At 53.0% G+C, this 23,455-nt stretch overlaps 1 protein-coding gene across 4 annotated transcripts in view; it reads right to left on the reverse strand.

The window, feature by feature from the left end:
- Positions 1-23,455, reverse strand: part of ARHGEF10L (Rho guanine nucleotide exchange factor 10 like) — a gene marked incomplete at its 5' end in the record, with an annotated part of 133,179 nt that overhangs the window by 91,553 nt on the left and 18,171 nt on the right. For all 4 annotated transcript variants that reach the window (XM_080921207.1, XM_080921206.1, XM_080921205.1 and 1 more), the window contains 3 exons: positions 1,936-1,969; positions 2,599-2,784; positions 7,764-7,843. In XM_080921207.1, the coding sequence (XP_080777333.1) occupies positions 1,936-1,969; positions 2,599-2,784; positions 7,764-7,800 (257 nt within the window). The remainder of the gene's footprint in view (positions 1-1,935; positions 1,970-2,598; positions 2,785-7,763; positions 7,844-23,455) is intronic.

The raw sequence follows: 23,455 nt of genomic DNA on the forward strand, positions 1-23,455 counted from the left end.
CTTCCCATCATGCCCCAGACCCCTAGATAAGCATCCGTACAATATTTCATCCTGTCTCCAAGACCCCTGGCTGAAGTTCTCTTTGACTTGGTACCCTGGTGAACCTGTGGGAATTCCAGACGGAGCAGACAGACAGGCAATACAGAGGAACCACGTTCATCCAGTCCAGCTAATCACAGAGGAGAGGGGCCCACACACTGAGATTGCTCACTCACCCCACGCCAGGCAGAAACCCTGAGGGTCCACCCACTCAACATGAGCGATAAAAATACATGAGGCCCTCCCTTTCCTGCAAGAGCATCTGTCCTGGATACCTAGGGCCATCTGCCCAAGAACCAGCCTTCAACTAACCATGGGAAACAAAAGGGTCCTCTCCTCTCCTCACATCAGGAGAGCCAGGGTCCCAGATGCCTTAAGCCATAAACTATCTATCACCCTACCATCACAAGCACACACACATATGTACATGTGTGCACGCACTCGTACACACACACACACACACACACACACACACACACAAACACACACCAACACACACACATACTCTATATTACCCTAAGAATAGAGGGACTGTGATTCAAACTACCTTCCCTTGGCTGCCAAAAGTGCTCAGAAAGTTGGGATAAGGAAGCTTCAGGACATGAGTTCAAGTCCCTTCAACTCACACGGCAGGAGAGAACCCATTCCTGCAAGCTGTCCCCTGGCCCCCATTTGTGTGCCATGACACACAAACACACACACTACATGAATTAATATAATACATTTAAGTAGCCACTGACTGTGAGTTAAGCTAGGCACAGCAGGAGAAAAAATCAGTGGTTCAGTTTGCAGAGGAGGAAACCAGAGGCCAGAAGGACTTTGGCTTCCATATGGCCCCAACATTAGTGAGTGAATGGGTTAACACAAGGCTCCAGAATTGTGGCCTTGGCCACCAAGGTGTCCTGCTTCCCGGGACAAGATAGCAAAGAATTCCCAACAACAACCACAAAGCAAGAATGAAGCCAGGTCCGGTGGCTCACACCTGTGATGTGAGCTTGGGAGGCTGAGGCAGGAGGATTGACATTAGTACAACTGAAGCAGGACCCTGTCTCAACCAAAAAAAAAAAAAAAAAAAAAACCACCACCAACAACAAAAAGGAACAAAAGAAGAATTCTTTTTAAATGGGGGGTTAAGGATGTATTGAGAGCAGTGTCCGCCTGGCATCCTAGGCCTGGGCTTATTCCTCAGCACCAGGCACGGTGGCACATGCCTAGTATCTTAGAAGCAGAGGCAAGAGAATCAGAGGTTCCTGGTCATGGCTTGCTGCATAGCGAGTTCAAAACCACCCTAGGCCATGTGAAAACTTGTCTGCCCCCCCCACACACACACACACAAAAATAAAAAAATAAAATAAAATAAAAAGAGTAGGCAGTGAGATGGCTCAGCAGGTGAAGGTCTTTGTTCAATTAATTCCTCAGGACCTACACGGTGGGCGGAGAGAACTAACACCTGCTAGATAACCTTTGACCTCTGCACACGAACCATGACACACGCGTGCGCACGCGCACACACACAATGAATATAAAAATTTTAGTTTAAAAACCGGAAAGGACAGGCATGAGCAGAAGGAATCACAGCATCTTAGCTCCCACGGATAACTCCAGAGGGGGGGTTTCCTCTCCCTTCCGGTTCCAGCAGGAACACAAGGATGCAGGAGAGTCTGCGAGTCCACCGAGGCCACTAGTGTAGTGAGAGGCCTGGATTCGGGTCCGGGGACAGGCCTGCTTCCTCCTACGCAACAGGCTCCCAGGCAAAAGAAAGAAAGAGGCCACCACAGCGAACCTCAGCACTGACCTCATCTGGGTCTTAACAAACTACAGTACTCTCCTCTGTCCCACCCTGTCCCACACCCCTGACCAGCTCCACTCTTTTCCCAGTGGGCAAAGCTCACTTACTCTGTCTGGGATGGTACGGCTGCTGGGTCCAGGTCTGTGGGAAGAGCAAAGAGAGAAGGCCTGTGAGGCAGAGCCTGGCCCCAGGAGCTGAGCCCATTCCCACCCCCTGTTCTCCGCCCCTCCGAGGAACCAGAGTGTCTGTAGAATCCCCTTGGCCCCTCTCTATGGAGTAAGCTTCCTACCTGTCCTACCTGCCCCACACCGTCCCCATGGCCCAACCTCAGTCAGGACCCAGTCTGCCAGCCTTCCACCAACACCAGCTCTTGGAAGGGTTGCTATCTGCAGGAACTTCCTGCTGATCCAGTCCCCAGAGTAGCCCAGATGACAGATCTGAGAGCCCAGCAGCTGACATTTACTGTCAACATGACTGAGCCCTCCCACCCCTGGGGTGCTGGCTCCCCAAGCAGACAGATGGGTTCTTTGGAGCCATGGCTGGGAAGTTACAAGGGCTTAAGGCTTGTGCCCCTAACAGAACCAGCCAAGCCCCCCTCCCACGACAGAGTGCAAGCCAGATGTTGCAGGAATGCTAGGAATTCCTTTCCCAAGAAAAGCAGGATATAATCTCTTCCCAGTGGCTCCCTTTCCTGGCTACTGGAGACCCTGGGAGCTCTGGGATTTGTCTGTAAGCCCCACTTGCCCAGTTAAGACTCCCAGACACCTCACCTGAGCCAGGGACAGTGTCAAAGCAGATCAGCGAGGGCTCTGTATCCCTCTCAGGGGCGAGGCCAGGGACAACCAGGCCAGTGTTGGTGTCCTCCTCCTCATCACTGTCATCAAACTCAAAGGCTTCTCCGGAGTCCTCCTCCACCTCGGGGGAGGGGCCTGGAGCTCTGGAAGCCAGGGGATCTCCTGGAAGAGAGGAGGGGTTAGTGGGCTGTGGGAAGAGTGTCTGAAGGCTGGTTGGCAGTTCTGGAAACTAGGCTCACACTGTTAATAGCAGAGAGTCGGCCCTGTTCCTAAAGCAACCCGGGCCCTAGGTCAGTTCTCTGAGAGCTGTAGAGGTGCTCTGAAGAGAGTCTCTCCTCTCAGCCTTTTGAGACAAGGCTCTGGCTGACCTGGAACTCAGAGATCCACCCGCCTCTAGTTCCCAAATGCTGGGATTAAAGGTGTGCACCAGCATCCTAGCTGGTTTCCCAGTCCCTTTAAATGCACAGGGAAGACACTTGTTTCTGTGTGTATCTGTGCTAGTGTGTTCTGTGTGGGGGCTAGTGAGAGTGAGCAGGCTCTTTATATGAATATCGGTGTGAAACCGCTCTCGGGAACACCGTTGTGGGGGGGTGGGCACGGCAGATGACACCCGGGCCCTGGGGCAGGGCTGGCTGGAGCTGGGTGTGAGAACTGAGTTTCCCACTGAGTTCCCAGCACAGAGGTCTCCAGTAGGACCTCACTTCCTGTTCCTCCTTTCCTGGTTTGTTCTCCGTCCCCTTCCTCATTCTTCACAGCCTAAGCTCACTGACAAGGTGCCTCCCGCTGCCCCAACCTCTGGCTTGGCTCACCCTGGCCTTGCATATAAGCTCACTCTGGCTTATTCCATATGGCGTGTCATCTCCGCCAATCATGGGTCCCAAATACCTTAGCGGACTGTGCCCTTTCCTGTCAGGGCCTGATTGGGCCAGGCCATAGCTCTACTATAAGGCTTTGTTTAAATACTGAAGGACTGCGGTTTCTGTCCATCAGGGTACACTCCTGACTCTGAGGGTCCTCCTGAGGCAGAGCTACATAACTAAGAGCAGAATCTCACAAACGCAAGTCGCATCACACCTCCTGGTTCCCTCCCCCGTACAAGAAGAAAAGCAGAGCTCCCTAAGGCTGGCCGCAGGGGCTCAAACATTCCTTAGCCTCAGCGTCAGTGACTCAAAAAGGGACAGTCCCACCACGGCTCCTTCCCACACACCGTGTGGGCTCAGCAGCATCCCACGCTGGGATGGTAGCTGCCTACCAATGTGACACCCCAAAGTGTCTCCAAACATTGCTATATTTGTTCTCCTAGGGAGCAAATCCCTACTAGTTGGGAATTTCTGGGGTACGTGTTGTCCCCAGCCCGGCATGGATTATCTAAGGGCTCTAACTTGAGTGACAGACATGGAGCCTGCCTGAGACCCTGAGGACATGAGTAAGGAAGGAGGCCAGAGCAGAGTAGACGCACTAGCAGATAGACAAAGGGATGGCTACCTCCAGTTCCAATTGCCTCTCCCACCGGAAGATTCCGTCCTTCCCCGTGGTGGCCAGGAGGTATCCAGGGTGCTGCTCAGAGGGACATGTAGATGGGACACTAGCTCTCCTGATTGAGGTGGTGCCTGATATCTGTCATCACAGCACTCAGGAAGCTGAGGCAGGAGGACTACAGATTTGAGGTCAGCCTGGGCTACAGAGACCCTGTCCAAGCAGTTAGGAGAACTTACAGAGGACCTGAGTTCAATTCCCAGCACTCACACCCTGCAGCTCACGACCGCCTGTAACTCCAGCTCCAGGGGACTCAATGCCACCTCCTGGCCTCCAAAGACACAGACATGTGCACCCACACTCACATACACATATGAAAAAACCCTCTGGGTCCAGAAAGATGACTTAGGAATGGGTGAAGCCACTCATGGCCTGGTGACACCAGCCTGAGGGTTGAGTTCCACAGTGGAGGTCACACAAAGATGTAAGAAGACACCCAGCTCCACAAAGCTGTCCTCTGACCTCCCGGAGAACACTGACACTCACACACACAATAGTATAAATTTCCAACAAATGAATCACAGAAACAGAGTCAGGCAGATCTCTGAGTTCGAGGCCAGCCTAGTCTACAGAGTGAGTTCTGGGACATCCAGGGCTACACAGTGAAACTGTATCTCAAAAACAAGAAACAAAGAAAACAGAAATGACTCACTTGCTTCAGACATCTAAAAATATATAATTACTACACAGTGATGTTCATAAACTCCAAATACAATCTACCAGATATCAGGTTGATAATATCCGATATTTTAACAAAATAAGATTGGGCACAATTTTTAAAATTATTTATTATGGGGTTTTTGTGTATGTGTGTATGTATATATGTAGACAAAGTGCCAAGACACTCTGGTAGAAGTCAGAGAACAACATAGATAGTTGTTTCTCTCCTTCTGCCATGTAGGTCCCAGGGATTGAACTCAGGTCTTTTGGCTTGGCAGCAATCACCACTACCCAGTAGCTGGACCATCTTGCCAACCCCTATCAAGTACAGTTTTGAGACTGTCAACTATATTTACATTATGTACATAAGTGTCTGTGTACACCTCTGCTGTCTCCCTTTTCTCTCTACCCCAGCCACACTGGTCTTCTTGCTGTACAAAGGTCCTGTGCGCTAGCTGCTCCAGGGCCTGAGATGATCTTTTCTCAGATGTCTTTTTCTGTTCCCACCTCCTCAGGCCATTATCTGCCACTGGTCAGTAAGGTTGCCATGGAGATCCTGGGACACCCCCCCACTCGGTTTTCAGAGTCAGGGGTCTCACACAGCCCAAACTGGTCTCAAACTCACTATGTAACCTAAAACAACCTTGAACTTCTGACCCTCCTGCCTCCAGCCTGCTGTGGTTGAAGGGAGTGCTCGGCTCAGAGACATTTGACACCACACCCAGCTCTCAGAATAAAAACTTCAGCTCCTGAGTTTAGGTCCACAGAGTCACTGCCTGCTATTTGGGGAGTGTACGACACAGACCCATCCTGTTTCACGGATGCCTAACCCCTCAGTGTCCTCTGTCTGTCACTCCTGCCTTTCCATGCACATATGGCAGGTGTCACCAGTGACTGAGGTCTTAAGCTGAGCATCAGCTGTAGGGTGAGCGTGGAGGGACCTGACCCTGGGCTCCCAGGACTGCCCGAGGAAAGGCGGGCAAAGATGGAGGCCCCTGGCAAAGGCTAAACTCAGTGACTCTCTGGTATTTGCATGACAATGATGTGGGCACATTGCTATCACTAATTACCTTATAGGCTCCTAACTCCAGCATGATTATAACAATTAGTACAGTTCCTTCCAGCTCACAGGCCAGCCCAGGTCACACTGTCTCCCCCGGGGGCTGTCAAGAACTCAGGTCACTTCTGCTCCTCCTTCCTTCAGGAGTGCAAACTGCTCCGGCCAGTCTCATCTGTGTCACCTGAGAATCCAACCCGCAGCTCCCGTCAGCCCTGAGCCAGTGAATGGGATGAACGTAAGACATTGGCCTGAGGTCTCAGAGCTCGCTGAGAACCCTGCGTGGGGGAAAATGCACGAGGAGAGACAAGGCTATGCCTGAAGAGGAGCCAGAAAATGCTTGTCAGGGCCTGGGAAAGAACCAGGTCTGAAGCTACAGCCGGAGAAAGGGTGAAGAAACATGGGATGTGCCAGGATGGGGAGTGGGTGCCGCTCACTGGGCAGCAAGACTCGGCGACCGAAATCAAGTCCCGCCCACCTCACCCCCAGCACACACTGGGCATGAACCGTGGGGTGGACCAGCATAGATCTGTTATCTGAGGGCATCCGTTCCTCAAAAACTGAGAACTAGACACGGACAAGGGGCCAGTCCAACAGGTGACAGGAGAGCCCGCTGTCAGTCAGAACCTCAGCAAAGAAGTTCTGGTCTGGTCTGTCTTCATTCTTACTTCCCAACCAGCCTCCTTGTAGGGTAGAAGAAAAAGAGCCAGAGGCCCCAGCAGCAGGAGCCAGGGGAACCTGAGGCCCCTGGCACGGCATAGAAACCCTCCCAGCTGGCTGCCCTCCATCGCTTCCCCAGGACTCTCCACCCTGCTCTTTATCAGAAGGAAGATCCAATGTCCCAGCCCCGGATGACTGGAGGCCCAGACCTATCTCACCATCTGGACAGGTGTCAGTCACTCAGGGCCTTGACAGACACACCCAGTCCTCAAGAGAGCCAGCCTAAGTGAGTCTAGGAAGCAGAAACACTAAAGGCCACCACTGCTGTTAGAAACCCGTCCTCTGGGAGGCTCCTCCCACCGGAGTGATGGTGGGACCGGCAACTAGTGGGTTCCTCATACTTCACGAAGGAACATTCCAGAGGGAACGAGACTCGTCTTCTGGCCCCACCAGGGCTTAGACTCTCCGGGAGGATTCGGGTAGGCTGTCCACGCCCTTCGGTGACATACACTCCTACTCACTGAGCACTGGTTGCCACACAGAGTTCCGTATGTGTGTCTAAACCTTGCAACCGTACTAAAGAGGGAATCGTGAGTATCCCATGTTTATGGACAAGGACACTGAGCCATAAAGACGCCATGTCCCACAACAAAGCTCACAGTATATGTCAGGCACTGCTGGGAGCTCTCGCTATTGCAGATTTACTTGCTTTCCTCCCTAAAGGGGTCCGGAAGGGGCAGGGGGAGACAAGAGGGCAGGAAGCTGGGCTTGTGGGCAAAATAGCCATGGCCGGGTCCATTAGGACAGGGTCCAGATGCCACCCTGTGGTAGCTGGGGCCCCACTGAAGGGGGTGCCAAGTAAAACACAGGAAGCTGGGTTAAATTCCAGATCAACAAGTGGTTTTGTTGGGTAAATATTTTTTTTCTTCTTTTCATAAAACGGTCAAGACTAGGATACCTCCAAGATCCAACCTTTTGTCAGAGCCTGCCCCCCCCAATCCCAATTTGCACCTTCAAGTCGAGCCCCAATTAACCCTCAATCCCAGTCCCCAAACTGTCCATCTCTGCAGGTGATCTTAGGCAACAGGTCATCAGAAGATGCCTGACATGACTCCATTTTGTGGACAGGGAACCTGAGGCAGATAGAGACAGTGCATGTAGCCAGCAGAGCTCAACCTACCCCCAACTAGTAGCTCAGCCCTGTAACCAGGATCCTGGGGTACAGTACCTATGGCAGGCTGTGGAGGAGGGTTCGAGGAAGCCATCAGACAGGGTCTAACTCAGTCTACCTCCGTCCTCGCTGCTCACCTGTGAAAAGAAAGCCAGAGACGGTCAGATAACCTGAGGGAGGGGCAGCAAGCAAGCCAGCCCGGTTCATAAGCCGTGCTCGGGCCCAGCCGCACGCACGTTCCCGGCAGCCCCAGAAAGGGCCTGGCCTCTATCCCGCATAAATCATTAACTTATAGAAAAGCTGCCAGCTACACGGCAGAAACCCCCATCTTCCCAGAATTCACTGCAGCCACTATCTGCCTTAGCTACTGTCAAGGGGCCAGCCCTTAGGAGCCTGTGGTCTAGCCAAAAAGATCTGTCCCATATCCTCTATCTCGTGGCCTGGGGTCACACTTGAACAGCCAAGTCCCCATACTTTAAAAACCATAATGTCCTGGATTGGAGGGTCAGGAATAGGTCTAGACACTTCCTCCTTATGGTACCCCCAATACCACAGGCTCCTGTAGCTCTGACTCCTCACCAGGCCCCTCCTGTGCCCATGACAAAAGCCACCCTCTCTTGTTGCTCACGGTCCTGCCCTATGGGGTTGGCCAGTTGGCAAGCAGCCAGCAACCTAGGCACACAGTTGTGGGAGTCAAACGGCTACAAAGAAGTGATTGCCCAGGACAGCGACAGAATCCCAGGTGGCACAGGTCATTCTCGCTCCATGGAGTTTACACATAAAGCAGGCTGGGTCATAGGAAATGGCGGTCCCCAGGCTCTGGAGCAACCTTGCCAGATGTCCCTTACGGAGCACGGAGAGGTGCCCTGCGCCTCAGATGTGATAGCTGTCCTTCTAGACGGAGTCGGGCCTGAAGAAGGAGCAGAGAGCTCTGCCGAGCCTGACTATGTCACCAGCTGGCCGTGGACCTGTTTTCCTTTTGTTTTCGCTAACTAAAAATAGCTCTCATTTTTTTTTTTAACTAACTGACCAAACAAAAGTGGAATGTGCAAGAATGTCAGAAAAAAAAAAAAAGTTGTGACAGGGACATTCACGGAGCTCGCGCAGCACGAAGGTCACCCCGAGCCCGTGACAAGCACTTGTGTAGTTTGACACATCATAATAAGAAAAGGAGGTCCAGAGTGTGCCTGAAACTTGCCCAAGATCACACCGCTAGGAAGAGGCAGGACTCAAACCAAAGACAGACACTATTCGCGCCCCTTAAGGAACCATGGGGCTGGAGAGATGGCTCAGGGGTTAAGAGCATCGGCTGTTCTCGCAGAGGACCCTGGGTTGATTGCCAGAATCCACATGTGGCTCACAACTGTCTAGAATTCCTGTTCCAGGGGATCTGATGCCCTCTTCTGGCCCCTGTGGGCACCAGACAAACACAAGCATGCATGCTTTCACACTTATACAACTACATGCAAGCAAGCACATGCACACACACACACACACACACACACACATACATGCACACCCGCACACACAATCTCTCTTCTATATCAGGGCCTAAGCTCCCAGAAACAGCAAATCTTAGTCTCTTAACAATCCTTCTAAACTGGGCAGTGGTGGTTTACACCCTTCCTCCAGGCAGAGGCAGGTGAATCTCTGAGTTTGAGGACAACCTGGTCTATAGAGCAAGTTCTAGGACAGTAAGTAACGGCTACACAGATAAATCCTGTCTCCAAAAAAAAAAAAAAAGTGTTTCTAGAACAATCCAACATATTCACTAGCTGTCACATGCTTATTCAGCTGTCCCCTACCCCCATTCATGACACCATCTTTTATTTCAGCCACCCTAAAGTCAAGCGTGTCACCAGGGCTCTGCTGTTGTCCCCTTGACCACAGAACAACCCTCTGCCACGCACTCACATGTCCTGGGTCACTGCATCTCATCCTTCGCACTGGGCATCTCCCTTCACTCCCCCAGAGGGATCAGGATGCCATGAAAGACCAGAGGGTCAGCATCTGCCTTCCCTAACTGTAGTTTTTATCCAGAGGGTTCCCACAAATGTCCTGCCTCCTTACTGCTTGTTAGCATTGACGTCTTATGCAACAATGGGGTCTTCACTGACAGCCCTGCTTCCAAAGCATACACAGAGCCCAACACTGTCTGAGGATGTCAAGTGCCTCAAACCCAGGGACTGCTGACCACCTCAGCCTGTTCACACGGGAGCACACAGACCTCTGTACTGTTACTGTTTGGGTTTTGGTTTTGTTTAATTCTTTTTAAAATTATTTTTTAATATTTATATCATGTATATGAGTACACTGTTTCTGTCTCCAGACACAATAGAAGAGGCCGTCAAATGTTTGTGAGCCACCGTGTGGTTGCTGGGAATTGAACCCAGGTCCTCTGGAACAGCAGCTTAACTGCTGAGCCATCTCTCCAGCCCGTTTTTGCTTAATTCTTATTGACACCAGAACAGTGCACACAGAAACGGGGTTTTGTTTGCTTTCTGACCCTGGGTTGGAACCCGGAGGCTTGCGTGTGTCAGATAAGCACTCTCCCACAGTCCCAACTCAACCTCCTCCTAAACATATATCTTATCTTTAATGGTGTTTGTGAATGTGTATGTGTGTGTGTATTTGTGTGCTCAGAAATCCTCTTGTCTCTACCCTCCCACCTCACCCCAACTCACCCCACCTCACTGCCTACTCAGCCCACACACAGAGCTAGAGTTAAAGGCTTCTGGCCATACCTGGCTTCTTGTGTGCCGGGGATTTGAACTCAAGTCCTCATGCTCCTGCAGTAAGCCCTCAGACACGCTGGGCCATTCCCTAGCCCAATCTTTCTTCTCGGGCAGTGCCATAGACAACATCACAATTCACTCTCAAGTCCTAATCGGCCTTGGCTCTACAGGCAGAGGCTGCCCTGGTTCCCTTGGTGTTTTGAATAAGACCTTAGTGGGCATCTGGCTTCCTGGCCCCGCCCCACTCCGCCTGGCCCCGCCCCGCTCCGCCCCACCTGGGCCTTGTGGAGATGGAATTCACAAGCCTTCAGGGTTCACCTCTACAAGTCTACAAGGATAAATGCTCAGTAAAGGACTGATGTCACCCCATTTGCAAATCGAAGCTTTCCTGCAAGGGCTCCTTCCGTGGTGGGCTTCACCCCTTGTTTCTTCCTTCTGAGCGCTAGGACCCAAAGGCAGGAAAACAAATGCCCATTTCTCAAAGGAAAAATGGAGGCACCATCACCCAGTCTCACAAAGATGGCGTGATAACTATGCCATTCAGAGCCCTTCCCTGCCAGGCTGAGAAGTCCCACGTCCTCCTCTCCTGCTCTTCCTTCAGAGCCTAAGGTTTCTCTGAGACAGGAAGACATGCACCAGTACCTACGGAGTGGGAAACTTTCCCCTCGTTTCCATCTAATTCCCACATCACCCCATGTACTGGCTGGTTTTGTGTCAACTTGACACAAGCTGGAGTTATCACTGAGAAAGGAACCTCCCTTGAGGAAATGCCTCCATGAGATCCAGCTGTAAGGCATTTTCTCAACTAGTGATCAAGGGGGGAGGGCCCAGCCCATTGTGGGTGGTGCCATCCCTGGGCTGGTAGACCTGGGTTCTATAAGAAAGCAGCTGAGCAAGCCAGAGGAAGCAAGCCCATAAGCAACACCCCTCCATGGCCTCTGCATCAGCTCCTGCTTCCTGACCTGCTTGGGTTCCAGTCCTGACTTCCTTTGGTGAAGAACAGCGATATGGAAGTGTAGCTGAATAAACCTTTTCCTCCTCAACTTGCTTCTTGGTCATGATGTTTTGTGCAGGAATAGAAACCCTTACTAAGACACCCAATCATTTAAAGAGAAGGAAACAGAGGCCAGAGAGGATTTGCCTCAGGTCATGTCATACAGTCAAGGGGGACAGGTGACAATACAGGGCTCTGATCTCAGCAACTCTGCTCAACGCTCTGGCTACACTGCTCTTCTGGACTTAAGGTTGGACTTTGGAGGCACGTGATCCAGGCTAAAAGGGAGGGGGACTAAAAACTCCTCTTGGCATGGGCATATGCTGGTGAGCCCTGCTCACACGCACAGGCTTGTGGCTGTCATTCTACACAAAGCCACTAAGGATGTGGCAAAGTAAGGGGACTGACACAAAGGTACCCATGGTCACCTCTACAGGCCCCTGTGGGTAACAAGAAATACACGGGACACAGGTAGAACTTCCAAAGAGGACTCAGGGACACAGGTCTCGGCCAGGCAGCTATTTGTTAACACATAAAACACAGGCTGTGACAACCAGTTTTTTTGGAGTTGGGGCCCAGGTCAGAGTCCCATGTGACCACTGACAGCCCAGCTCAACACAGCCCTGGTGCCTGCATCTGAGATAAAGATCTAAGACCTATCCCTCAGGATGCTCGTCAGGACAGCTGAAGTCAACAGGAGCCTTTGAAGGACTGTGTGCCAATATGCCCATCCCCACAAGTCACCCCACAATGAGGGGCAGTAAACAGGACTCTGTTGGGATTCTATACCACAGGAGTTGAGAGGACCAAGAGCCCAGAACTTGCAGCCCTGAGTGTCCAGAAACAGCATCCTGGAGAGATGGGGTCTTTGAGGGTGCCTTTCTCTGTGGTCACGGCCTCCCCTCACCCCCCCCCCCCGCTTTGCTTCAGTATTGTGGGTATACACATGCCTGCCCAGAGGCCTCAAGGCCACAACAGAGAGGAGCCAGATAGAAAACAGAGTGCTCGGAGCAGGACAGGAGCTGATTGGCTGGGAATGTGGTGCTTTTTAAAATTTCCCTGCACTGTGAAGACTCTGGAAGCTTCCAAGGCAGGAGCTGGAGCCCGGGTGATGGCGTTGTTGGTGCTGTGAGGCAGGGCCAAGCTAGACCTTCCCTGTGGGGGGCTCTCTTGACGGGGAAGATATACATCTGAAAGTAGCCGGGCAGGAGTAGAGGTCCAACCATTTCAGAACCTTGCTACATTTCTTTTCCTTTCTCCTCCTTCTCTTCTTCCTCCTTCCTCCTCTTCTTCCTCCTCTTCCTCCTCCTCTTCTTCTCTTCATCCTCATCCTTTTTCCTTTTGATATTTTTGTTTGGTGGTTTGTTTAGAGACAAAGTCTCATATAGATAGACCAGGCTGGCCTTCAAGCTGTGTAGCTGAGGCTGACTCGGAGCTTCTGATCCTTCCACACTCACCTTCCCGGGGGCTGAGATCACAAATGTGAACTGTAATGACCAGTTTACGCAATGCCGAAGGCTGAGCCCAGGGCTTTGTGCAAGGCAGGCAAACACTGTACTGAGCCCCAGCCTCAGCAACCCTGGCTAGTGCAAAGAGGAAAAGGGCCGGGAGGGCAGAGCCAGTGAGTGTGGCAGGGAGCTCTTCCTCTGACCCCTCAGTCCCTTTGCAGTGAGCACCGAGGAGAGCACACACCTTTAATCCTAGCACAAGGAGGAAGAGGGAGATGGATCTGTGAGTTAGTTCAAGGCCAGCCTGGTCTACAGAGCAGGCCAGCCAGGGGTTATATAGAGAAACTCCATGGGGGGGGGGGGAGAAAACGCAGTCACACACACAATGAAAACCACATTTTCTTTCTGACTACTGGATTACACTACAAACATTCAGCCAATCTACTGCCATTCTTCTTCTTGTTATTACTTAAGACAGAGTCTTAGGTAGCCCAGGTTGGCCTCAAATTTACTATGTAGCTGAGGATGACCTTAAAATTCCAGTCCTCCTACCGCCACCTGCCAAGACCCTCAGCACATCCTCAGAGTTAGACATGGACTCAGATACCACACTTCAGCTAACCAGATGTCCAAGGGAAAGGGACAGACCTTCTCCAGTGGGCACAGCAAAAGCCAGACAGTGACTGAAGAGGCCATGGCTCAAAGTAGGGATCTGAACCCAGGGCTTTCTGAGCATAAGTCCCACTTCTGAGTGTGCCACCCAAGGCGGGGAACACCTGCCCGGAGCAGAAAGACGTCCTGAGCTAAGATAAAGCATTGGACAACGAATAGCCCCATAGCCACCGTGGTCGCTGTTAAAATGGAAACACTGGCCATGGGACATTCGGGTTGTAGGAATACAGATTTGCTCCTCTTTCGGACACCTTTTAAAAATAAGACTAGACAGGTAGGTAGACCCCAGAGCTGGATCTGTTCATTGGGGTGGCCCTCGGGGTGGGAATGGCGGGGGGGGGGACAAGGGAGAAAGCCTGGGCTCTGGGGGATGCGTGGTGTGTAGGCTGTGTGGAGTTCAGTGACCAGACCCCAGAGAGGAAGCATCCAGCACCCTCATAGCAGCTCACCCTCTCTCAGCTAGGAACTCCGTCAGCTGGCCTGTGGGTTTCCCTGGGGTTTACCCTCCCTCTGGAGTTTGAAGGTTGGTGGCGGTGGGTCTCAGGAGCTGAACTCCCTTCCCAGGCACTGGCCTGGATGTGGGTAGTTTTCAGACTGATTCCCATCCAGCTTCCTCCCTCAGGAACCCCAGGAAACACTCCCTGGGGGACTCAGACTTCAGGAAGGACTATGTGCGACGCCAGACATTCACAACAGTGGAGCGTGGTGGGGGGGCTGGGGGAGGGGAAGGACTGGGGGTCCAGCTGCACTAGTCTGTACCAGACATCTTCTGACCACCCTCGGACGAGACACCAGGAACACGCTGTGGCCCAGGCACCCAGCTGAGGAACTCCAACCTCAGAGACAGCATGTCTGGCTCCCAGATTCCAGAAAAGCAAGCAAACAAACAAACCAACAAAGCCAGTGAAGGTGGAGCGTGAAGCGGGTGGATAGCAAGGAGCTAGGGCTGGGCCACTGCCCTCCAGGGTCCCCCACCTCAGGAATCTCAGTGATGATCCCATAGCTTGACCACATAGCCCCTTCCTCATCCAGGCCGTAAGCCAGGCCCTCCCACATCACCCTTTACCCGTACCCTCCGGTCCAGCGGCTCCTGTCCTGTCTTGGAATTCTGTTACCCTGTGACAGCAAGGCCCTGCTTCAGACCTCTGGGCCTTGGTTCATATGGTTTGTTCTCTCCAGATGGAATCCTCTCGCAATCGACAAGCTCCTACTAGACCTTCAAACCCCGCTTTCTCCTTTCAGACCCTTGCTCTGATTCTCCTCACACAGTAGTTTCCGGGGCCCTGGCTGCGCAACTTTCTAAAAAAGACGCATAGAGGTTCTGACTTGGGGTGTGGCTACTCCCAAGCCAAGAAGTTATTTTGGAAACAACACAGGACACACACAAGGTTGGTGACACAGCCCCTATTACAGGGGTCTTGCTCACTAGACCAGAAGCTCTGGGATGTCCTGGGCTGCGCTTCACCTCCAGGAACGGTGGCCAGGGTGTGGTCTACAGCAGCCGCCCAACTAAATACATAGTATGTCCCCGCTTGGGAGTAAAGGGCACAGAGCTGCTGTGGTGGCCTCTGTAGGGACAGGCTTCAGGTAGTGGGAGGGGAAGCATGCACTAAAACCATCCCACAGGGACTCCACCTCAAGGCTCTGTGCAAGAAATGGGGCTGAGTCCCAGCCAGGAGGGGGCACCATGGCTACCTTACAAAGCCCAACCCTTGGAATTCCTTCGCAGCAAGGGCCACCTAGTGGAGATCGCACACACAGGAAATGGGCAGAGAGGAATCAAGAGGCACGTGTGTGATCGTGCGGTGGTCCTGGCCTCAGTGCTGGGGGGGGGCTGGCACTGGGGGACACTTCAGTTCTCTCTAAGTGCCCTAACAGGGAGGTTCTATTTCACAGATGGCTCTTCCAGCTCAGAACCAGCCAAGGGGCAGAAATGACGTCAAACCATGTCTTCCTCAGTCGCCATCTGAGAACCAGAGCCTGAGAGAAGTGAGGGACCTCCCTGGGGTCCACAGACCACTGAGCTTAGAGACACTGGAAGACAGGGCAGGGCAGTCCCTCGGTGGCTGCCTTTGAAGGGACATGCTGGGCGTAGAGGAGCTCCCTCCAGGCGGCAGAATGGACCAAAGAGACAGCAGGCCCTGGCTCCTCCCCTCTGGGCCATGCAGGCACTGAGCCCCCAGACACTGGGTCATTCAGGCCCTTGTCTCTTAACTTCCTTTCTTTAGAGGAAACAGGGAGGGAGTCTCTCCTCCCTGGGGTGGGGGAGGCATGGTCAATGGAAGCAACCTAGGAACAAAGGTTCCCTTGTCTCCAACTCAGGGTAGGTGCCCGCCCTTACCCCAAGGATCTCCTAGGCCAGCCCCTGGTCAATGAAAGAAGGGCAAGAGGCCCCGCCCTCTGGGCCTCTGTGGGAAGGAGCCACCCCACAGCCCAGCCAGAGGGGACCCTGGGGTCTGTTGCCCTGGAAACCAGAGCCCTTTGGAGAAGCTGCTGGTTGGAAGAGCCAGCTGCCACCAGACTCAGACCCCCTTCCCCTCCCAGTCCCAGACACATTAACCCTGCTGTCACCAGGGTCCTGCCAGGCTAGAGTGCACATGCGAACCTCCCCCAGTCCGTCAGCTAGACTGCTCCACCCTCTTCTCTGGGGATGCTGGGCTCCCAGCCACATCCCAAGCGGCATCGCTCCCCTGGACCAAGTTAGCTTCCCTGCCTGGAAGAGAAAGTTCTACCATCCTTATTTCTGAGAGGGGGTGTGGAGAGTCATGGCTTAATGAAGTGACCAAGCCAGCGTCATGGGGAGTTTGAGATGGGGACAATGGACTTTGAGGTTCTACAGTCTCCGGACAGGCAGGCAAAGAGTGGGCTAGAGGAAGGGATCGGAGAGGGCATCTTAAGGAAACTCTGGGGTGTGGTGGGAGACACACACACACATGTCCCATGACGTCCAGCCCCAAGTGTCAGGAGCATTCAAAGTCCATAGGTGGCCTCGGCACTGAGAGCAGGTCACAACGTTGGCCGTGTCCCTAGGACTCAAATTCACTTGCCCTGACCTCCACGGGCTTAATCTCGCCTCTCTTCCCTTGCACCTCAAGTGTCTCACCCTTTTGCCATTCAATAAGCATTTTTATGAGAACAGTGCCCACTTCCTGCTAGACTAGCTGCCAAAGGAACCCAGACAGCTGTCCTCAGGTACAGGCCCTGTGGTAGGAATGACCCAGCCCCGACTTCTGACAGGCAGGTCCCTGGACGGGGAGATGGGTATTGCAACCCACCTCCTCCAGGAAGGTGCCATACGGAGTGCTCTAGGGCAGAGCATCCTTGGAGCTCACTGTGCCCAAGCTGGGCTAAGTCCCCTGTGTGAGCGAAACCAGTGCATGCGCTCAGAGCACCTGAGGCTCCCAGGGTTGGGGTGAGGAACGAACGTGGCCTGGAGTGTGACCAGAGCTCACCAAGGGATCTACACTAAGAGGACATGCTGCTAGGGGCTCAGCACACACTCAGGTGGGCACTAAGCTGTACATTATCACCTCCTCCATACCTACAGAGTTTCCCACCACAGTCCAATGGCAGCCCACCCAGCAGGGCACCAAGCGTCTCAGCGCAAGCTAGGACCTGGTACAAGGTAACCCTCTCTGGGGCCCCTCCCTGTGACCTCCGGGCCCTCCGGATCACATGGACCGTGGAGAGATTTCCGCAGGCTAAGAATTCAGGTTGGGAATGTGCTAAGGTCCAGCGGGTGAAAGTGCTGGCCCTGCAGGTCCGACAGCCTTGGGTCAGTCCCTGGAAGGCACATATAAACACAGCTCAGTGCAGCATCACACCCCTGTGGTTGCAGCAAGACAGAGGCAGAGACAGGAGAGTTGCATAGAAGCTAATGGACCAGTCGCACTGGGGTGTGAGAGCTACGTCAGGAAAAAAGACCCTGTCTCAACAAGGTGGAAAAAGAGAAGTGAGCCCCAAAGTTGTCCTCTGACCTTTTTAAACACATGAAAACACCACACACACATCACATCACACAAACATCACACACACATACACACATGCCATATACACCATACCTATACACTCATATACCACATACCACATACACACACCATACATGCACATATACCACACACATCAAACATACACCACACACGTACTACATTGACACATACACACATCACACATACCACACCACACACATCAAACACACACCACACACACAATCACACACATACACCATACCACATACACACATCTCACACACATCATACACACACATACATCACATAAACCAAACACACACCACACACATACACCATCCACACACACACCAGATACATACCATACACACACATCATGCACACACAGTCACACACATACACAACACCACATACACACATCTCTCACATACATACACACACCATAAATACCACACCACACCACATACATCATACACACACATACATCACACACATAAAACACACACCGCTCACATACACCATATACACACATACACCAGATACACACCATACACACACATCATACACATACACCACACACACAATCACACATACACCACACCACACACATCATACACACACATATATTACACACATAAAACATACACCGCACACATACACGATACACAACACAACACACACAAGATGCACACAATCACACACACACACAACACAATACACACAGAACACACTCTCTTCAGCGGGAGCACCTGCCTGGCCTGTCACTGCCTTTACATCACATTGATGGGCAGTGTGTGACACCTGCTCCTCACCTGGCCCCCGTGCTCCCACCAGAGTGGAAACTTCTCCAGGTGCAGAAGGAAAAGTGTGCAGCCTGGAGCAGAGCCACTCTCTGGGTTAATGCTGACGTCAGCAGCACATGTCTTAGCTCATCTCTATGGCTACATGACTGCCCACCCTAAAGACACAGAGGCACACCAGGCAGGGTGATTCATGCTGGTAACCCGGCACTTAGGAGGCAGGGACGGGGTTTCCACAAACTGGAAGCCAGACTGGTGTACCTTGAAAGTTACAGGCCAGCCAGGGAAACATATCAAACCTTGTCTTGTCTTGTTTGGTGGTTTGGTTTGGTTTGGTTTGGATTTTTGAGACAGGGTTTCTCTGTGTAGCCCTAGCTGTCCTGGAGCTCATTCCATAGACCAGGCTGACCCCTGCCTCTGCCTCTCGAGTGCTGGGATCAAAGGTGTGCACCACCTTCACACAGCTCAGACCTTCTCTTTACACAAGGCTGAAGCTACAACTCGGGACCTTGCCGAGCATGCGCAAAGCCCAGGGTTCAACTCTCAGCCCTACATAAAACCTGGCACGGTGACACATGTCTGTCCCAGCTCTCTGGACGGTGCAGGATAGAAGTCCACCAGGCAGCAGTGACGCACACCTTTCATCCCAGCACTTGTGACACGGAGGCAGGTGGATCTCTGTGAGTTTGAGGCCAGCCTGGTCTACAGAGCAAGTTCCAGGACAGCCAGGGCTACACAGAGAAACCCTGTCTGGAAAAGAAAAAAAAGAAAAAGAAAAGATAAGAAGATCAAGTTCATCCTTGGAAACAAGACAAGTCTAAGGCCAGCCTGGGCTACATGAGAACCTTCCCTGGGTGGGGGTGATGGAGGGGGAGAAAAGAGGGAAGAAAAGGAAGAGGATTTCCCCCACCCTATATCTCCTCTTCCTGTCGCCCATTTCTCCACACACCTCTACAAAAGTCTCCTGAGAAGCAAGTCTGGGATCTGTCACCAGCTCTCCTGTTCTCTCTGCTGTAAGAAATTACCTGTCTCCTCACCACCCATGAGCCGGCTCCTGAGGTCACCCACAGCTCCCTTCCTCAGTCTCCCCTCTTCTGCCTCAGCCACCTTTCCTGCCTCCACCCCTGACTCACACCCCAAACCTAGATCCTAGGCTCTGCCTCAAACCAGACCGTCTCCCCCTGCCCTCTGCGTAGTGAGCTCACCCGTTCTGTGGTTCCCCGCCCCACCCGCTGCTGTCTCCACAGTGATGGCCGAGGTCTGACCTTGTCCTGCACACCAGCCCCTTGCCTGCTGTCTGCTCAGCACCCTGACTCCATCAACCTTGGAGTCTCTGAGCCCACACCAGAGGGTGTCCCAGTCCTCCCAACAGCTAGCCACCTGTTCCTCCCTGCGGGCCAGCTCATTGGACCACTCACGACAGCTCTGCTCCCAGCAGAGCCTGGGAGCCAATTCCCACCCCGCCCCCACCTACCCCATCCCCACCCCACCCTCCTATCCATCCACAACCCTGCGGTCCTCTGCTTGGAACCTTCACAAGTGCCTTCCTCATCTCGGCCCATGAGGCTCTCACGACCTCCCTTCTGTTCACTTCTGCCCCCATCCCTCCCTGACAGCTCTCTCCCCTCAGGTCATGGCCACCATGCAGCTCCTCCCTCTGCCTAGAACGTTCTTCCTTCATATACCCATATGGCTGTCTCCCTTTCTGTCAGGGCTCTGTTGCGCCTTCCTCCTGGGAGGGTGACGGCCCGCACACAGCTCCCAGTGTGGGCCTCACGCCGTCTCAGCCCAGCCTCCCTTCCTTCCTTCACGGTGCTCAGTACTTCCAGAAAGCTTTACCTCCCCCCCCCCCCGCCTCTACCTCCCCCCTCCTCTACCTCCCCCCCCCCGCCTCTACCTCCCCCTGTCTCTACCCCCTCCCCTGCCTCTACCTCCCCCCTCCTCTAACTCCCCCTGCCTCTACCTCCCCCTGCTGGTCCCATGTGTGGTTTATGAGGTCCTGGGATCGAATCCAGGGCTCTGTGCATGCCAGATCTGCCACCTGAGCTACGTCCTCGCACCCTTAGGTGTCTGGCCCACTCCTTTCCCCTTCCTAGCCAGCGTCCACCTCAGAGACGGGCACGATGGCTGGCATTCACACTCTACCCACAGCCCCAGGAGCATAGCCTGGCACCTGGGGGAGCTATAAGGCCTCAGCGAATGAGGGGTAAAGGAAAACTCCGGAATGGCATCCTTCCCGCAGCAGCTGACTGACTGATTAGAATCGAAGGCCTGTGGAGGCTGGAATGTTGCCAGTCTCGAAACTAATGACCTAATCTTGGGCTAAATACTGGCCCTCCAGAAAAACCATTCCTTGACCTCGTAGGTTAGAACTAACATGTTGGGACAATAGATTAAAAACTTTTTTTGCTCTCTATTAACTTAGCAGGTGACTGCCTCTCACCAGCCCAATCGCTGAGCATGTCGCCAGAGAGCCTCTTGTGCCTGAAGAGTTAGTAGTTCCTGTGCCTTGCTGTGCCTGCTCTCTGGTGTACCCACCAATGTGTTTTAAACGTGCCTTGATTTACGACCTTTGTTCTATAAAACTACAAAACCTTCATAAAACTGCTTCCACGCTGGAACGAGACCGGGTGGGAACCTAAAATCTGTGTTTTCAGCTATGGTCACTCAACACGGCTCCAGAATAAACCATCTCTTATTCCCTTTATGATGAGAGCTGTGGTTTTCCCACATCAACATAAGGAAGGAAGGAAAGAGGGAGGGAGGGAAAGAGGAAAGGAGGGAGGCAGGGAGGGAGGAGGAGAGGGAAGGAGGGAGGCAAGGAAGGAGAAAGGGAGGGAGGGAGGAGGAGAGGGCGGAGGAGAGGGAGGAGGGGAAGGAAGAGTGGAGGGAGGACTTCTTTGCTCCAGGGCAGCTTCCTGAGGGAGAAGGCAAACACTGGGCACCCACTCTTAGAATAGGTTTTCTCCTCTTGCCTCAGCCTGTACCCACACATTCCATCTGAGATAACCCATCTGATACCCTCACCACACTTTGGGCTGTGCAAGAGAACGCACCCCAAAAATCAGCTCGGAAAGAGATCTGATACCCTCTCCAGGGACTGGTCAGGAAAAAGGGGTGGGGCAGGGCAGAGAAGGACTTGGGCTATTTTTAAAAACTTCTCCCAAAACACCACATTCTTCCTTGGGTGAGTCAGAAGCATGTGGCCCAGTGAATAGGCCAGGACCCTACGACACACCATAGTGGCCACCATCCGTTTTGTGGGCAGCAGGAACAGGCAGGCAAGTGGGGACGGGGACACTCACCCAGCCTTCCAAGGAAGAAACAAGACTGGACTTGGAGAGTGGAAGGCCCTCTGAAAGCCACAAGAATCTATCCGGCTCTAATCTATGGCTTCAGGCCCCAGCTCTGGTCTGTCACAGACTCTTCCACTCTGACCTCAGGGAGTGCTTAGCAGAAACACACGTCCGGAAAACTCAGCTAAAAACAGCTTGGCTCACCCACCCGTGGCAGGGCAAGCTGGGCAGCAAAGTCTGCTGCCTCCAGAAGGTCAACAGAAGGTCAAGCCCAAGGCACTCACTCGGAGGGCCAGGGACCACCTAGCCCAGGAGGGCTCTTGCTGAACTCTCACAGATTTAAAGCCATGCCCTGTGTGAAGCGCTGTCCTTCCTGGAGGGCTCCAAGTGGCTTTCGGCTGCTCTCAGAACCTCTGGAGGGAGGTGAAGGAGGCTCACCAGACTCTGTCCAGCACCATCATCCCACAGAGAAAACTGAGGTTCAGAGTCACCCAAAGTCAAGTTTATCAGAGCAAGTCCACAACTCAGCCCCAAGACTGTCTGTCCCCAAAGTCCAAAGCCCACGGGAGCTGGCAAGACGCCCCAGGAGCTCCCCTTACACTTGATTCCAAAAAAAGATGCTGTCTGTCAACCAGGATGTGGGAGAGGTCTGGAAGGGCTGGTATGACGGTGTCAGGGACAGAAAGAGCTTTTTAACTCTGGCAAGGATGACTCCTGACCTCCGCTGTGTCTGAATAGTCAGGTCCATGACCTTGGCCCAGGCAGGGGACTTCCCCAAACTCCTACTATTTCATAATCAACTGACAAACTGGACTAGAGATTGCTATCTGAGGCATGCCTCAAGAGACTGCTAGGGACAATAGGGCTGCCCACATCCCTGTCAGTGCTCCCTGCTCTCCCACATCCCAGTTGGTGCTCTCTGTTCTCCCTCACATCCCAAATGATGCTCCCTGCTCTCTCCCACATCCCACTTGGTGCTCCCGGCTCTCCCACATCCCAACTGGCTTTCTGCTCTCTTTCACATCCCAACTGATGCTCCCTGCTCTCTCCTACATCCCAATTAGTGCTCCCTGCTCTCTCCCACATCCCAGTTAGTGCTCCCTGCTCTCCCACCCCAGCTTCCCTCCCCCATGTTGAAATCACTGAACCCTAAGCTGTTACCCACCCTGCCTGTGTCCCGCTTTCACAGTAGAGAATGAAAGCCACCACCCCTGCTCTGAAGCCACCTTTGTCATACCACATATCCTTGGAATGCCCTCTGTACCCCCGTCAGACTCTGGCCACCATCTTAAGAAGAGTGAGTTCTGCCACCAAATTTGTATGTTCCATGTGACCCAGTGAGGAGGGCAGGACCCTGGATCACACTAGTTTCTTTATCTGACCCTGGCTTCCTCTTCCACTGAGAGCCCTCACCACACAGAGCACAGGAAAGGAGGCGCTGGAACTGCAAATAAATTGACAAATCACTAAAGTATCCATTCCTATAAAATGCCTCAGCAGGAGCCTGAACACAGTAGGTACTTAATATCGCTTATTGAATGAATGAGTGATCATGTAGTTCCCAGGCTAGAGGACTCCCCCAAACCCCTCATTGCCCTCCCTCAATAGTGAAGGGTCTGTGGTGGGCAGGCCTCCCTACAGAGTCTGGTCCACAGCAGCCCTTCCTGTGGGGAATGAGAGACAGCTGATGCATTCTGGGATAGCCACTGTGGCCCAATGGTGAGCTAACCCTTAGCTCTGCAAAAGCCTCCACATGTCTCCTGTCCTCTTTACAGCTGTGACTCCACGATGGGGTTGGGGGTGGGTGGAGGCTCAACAGGAAAGGCAGACATTGAA

The sequence above is a fragment of the Micromys minutus genome (genome assembly GCF_963924665.1).
Source record: "Micromys minutus genome assembly, chromosome: 9".
NCBI classification, from domain to species: Eukaryota; Metazoa; Chordata; class Mammalia; order Rodentia; family Muridae; genus Micromys; species Micromys minutus.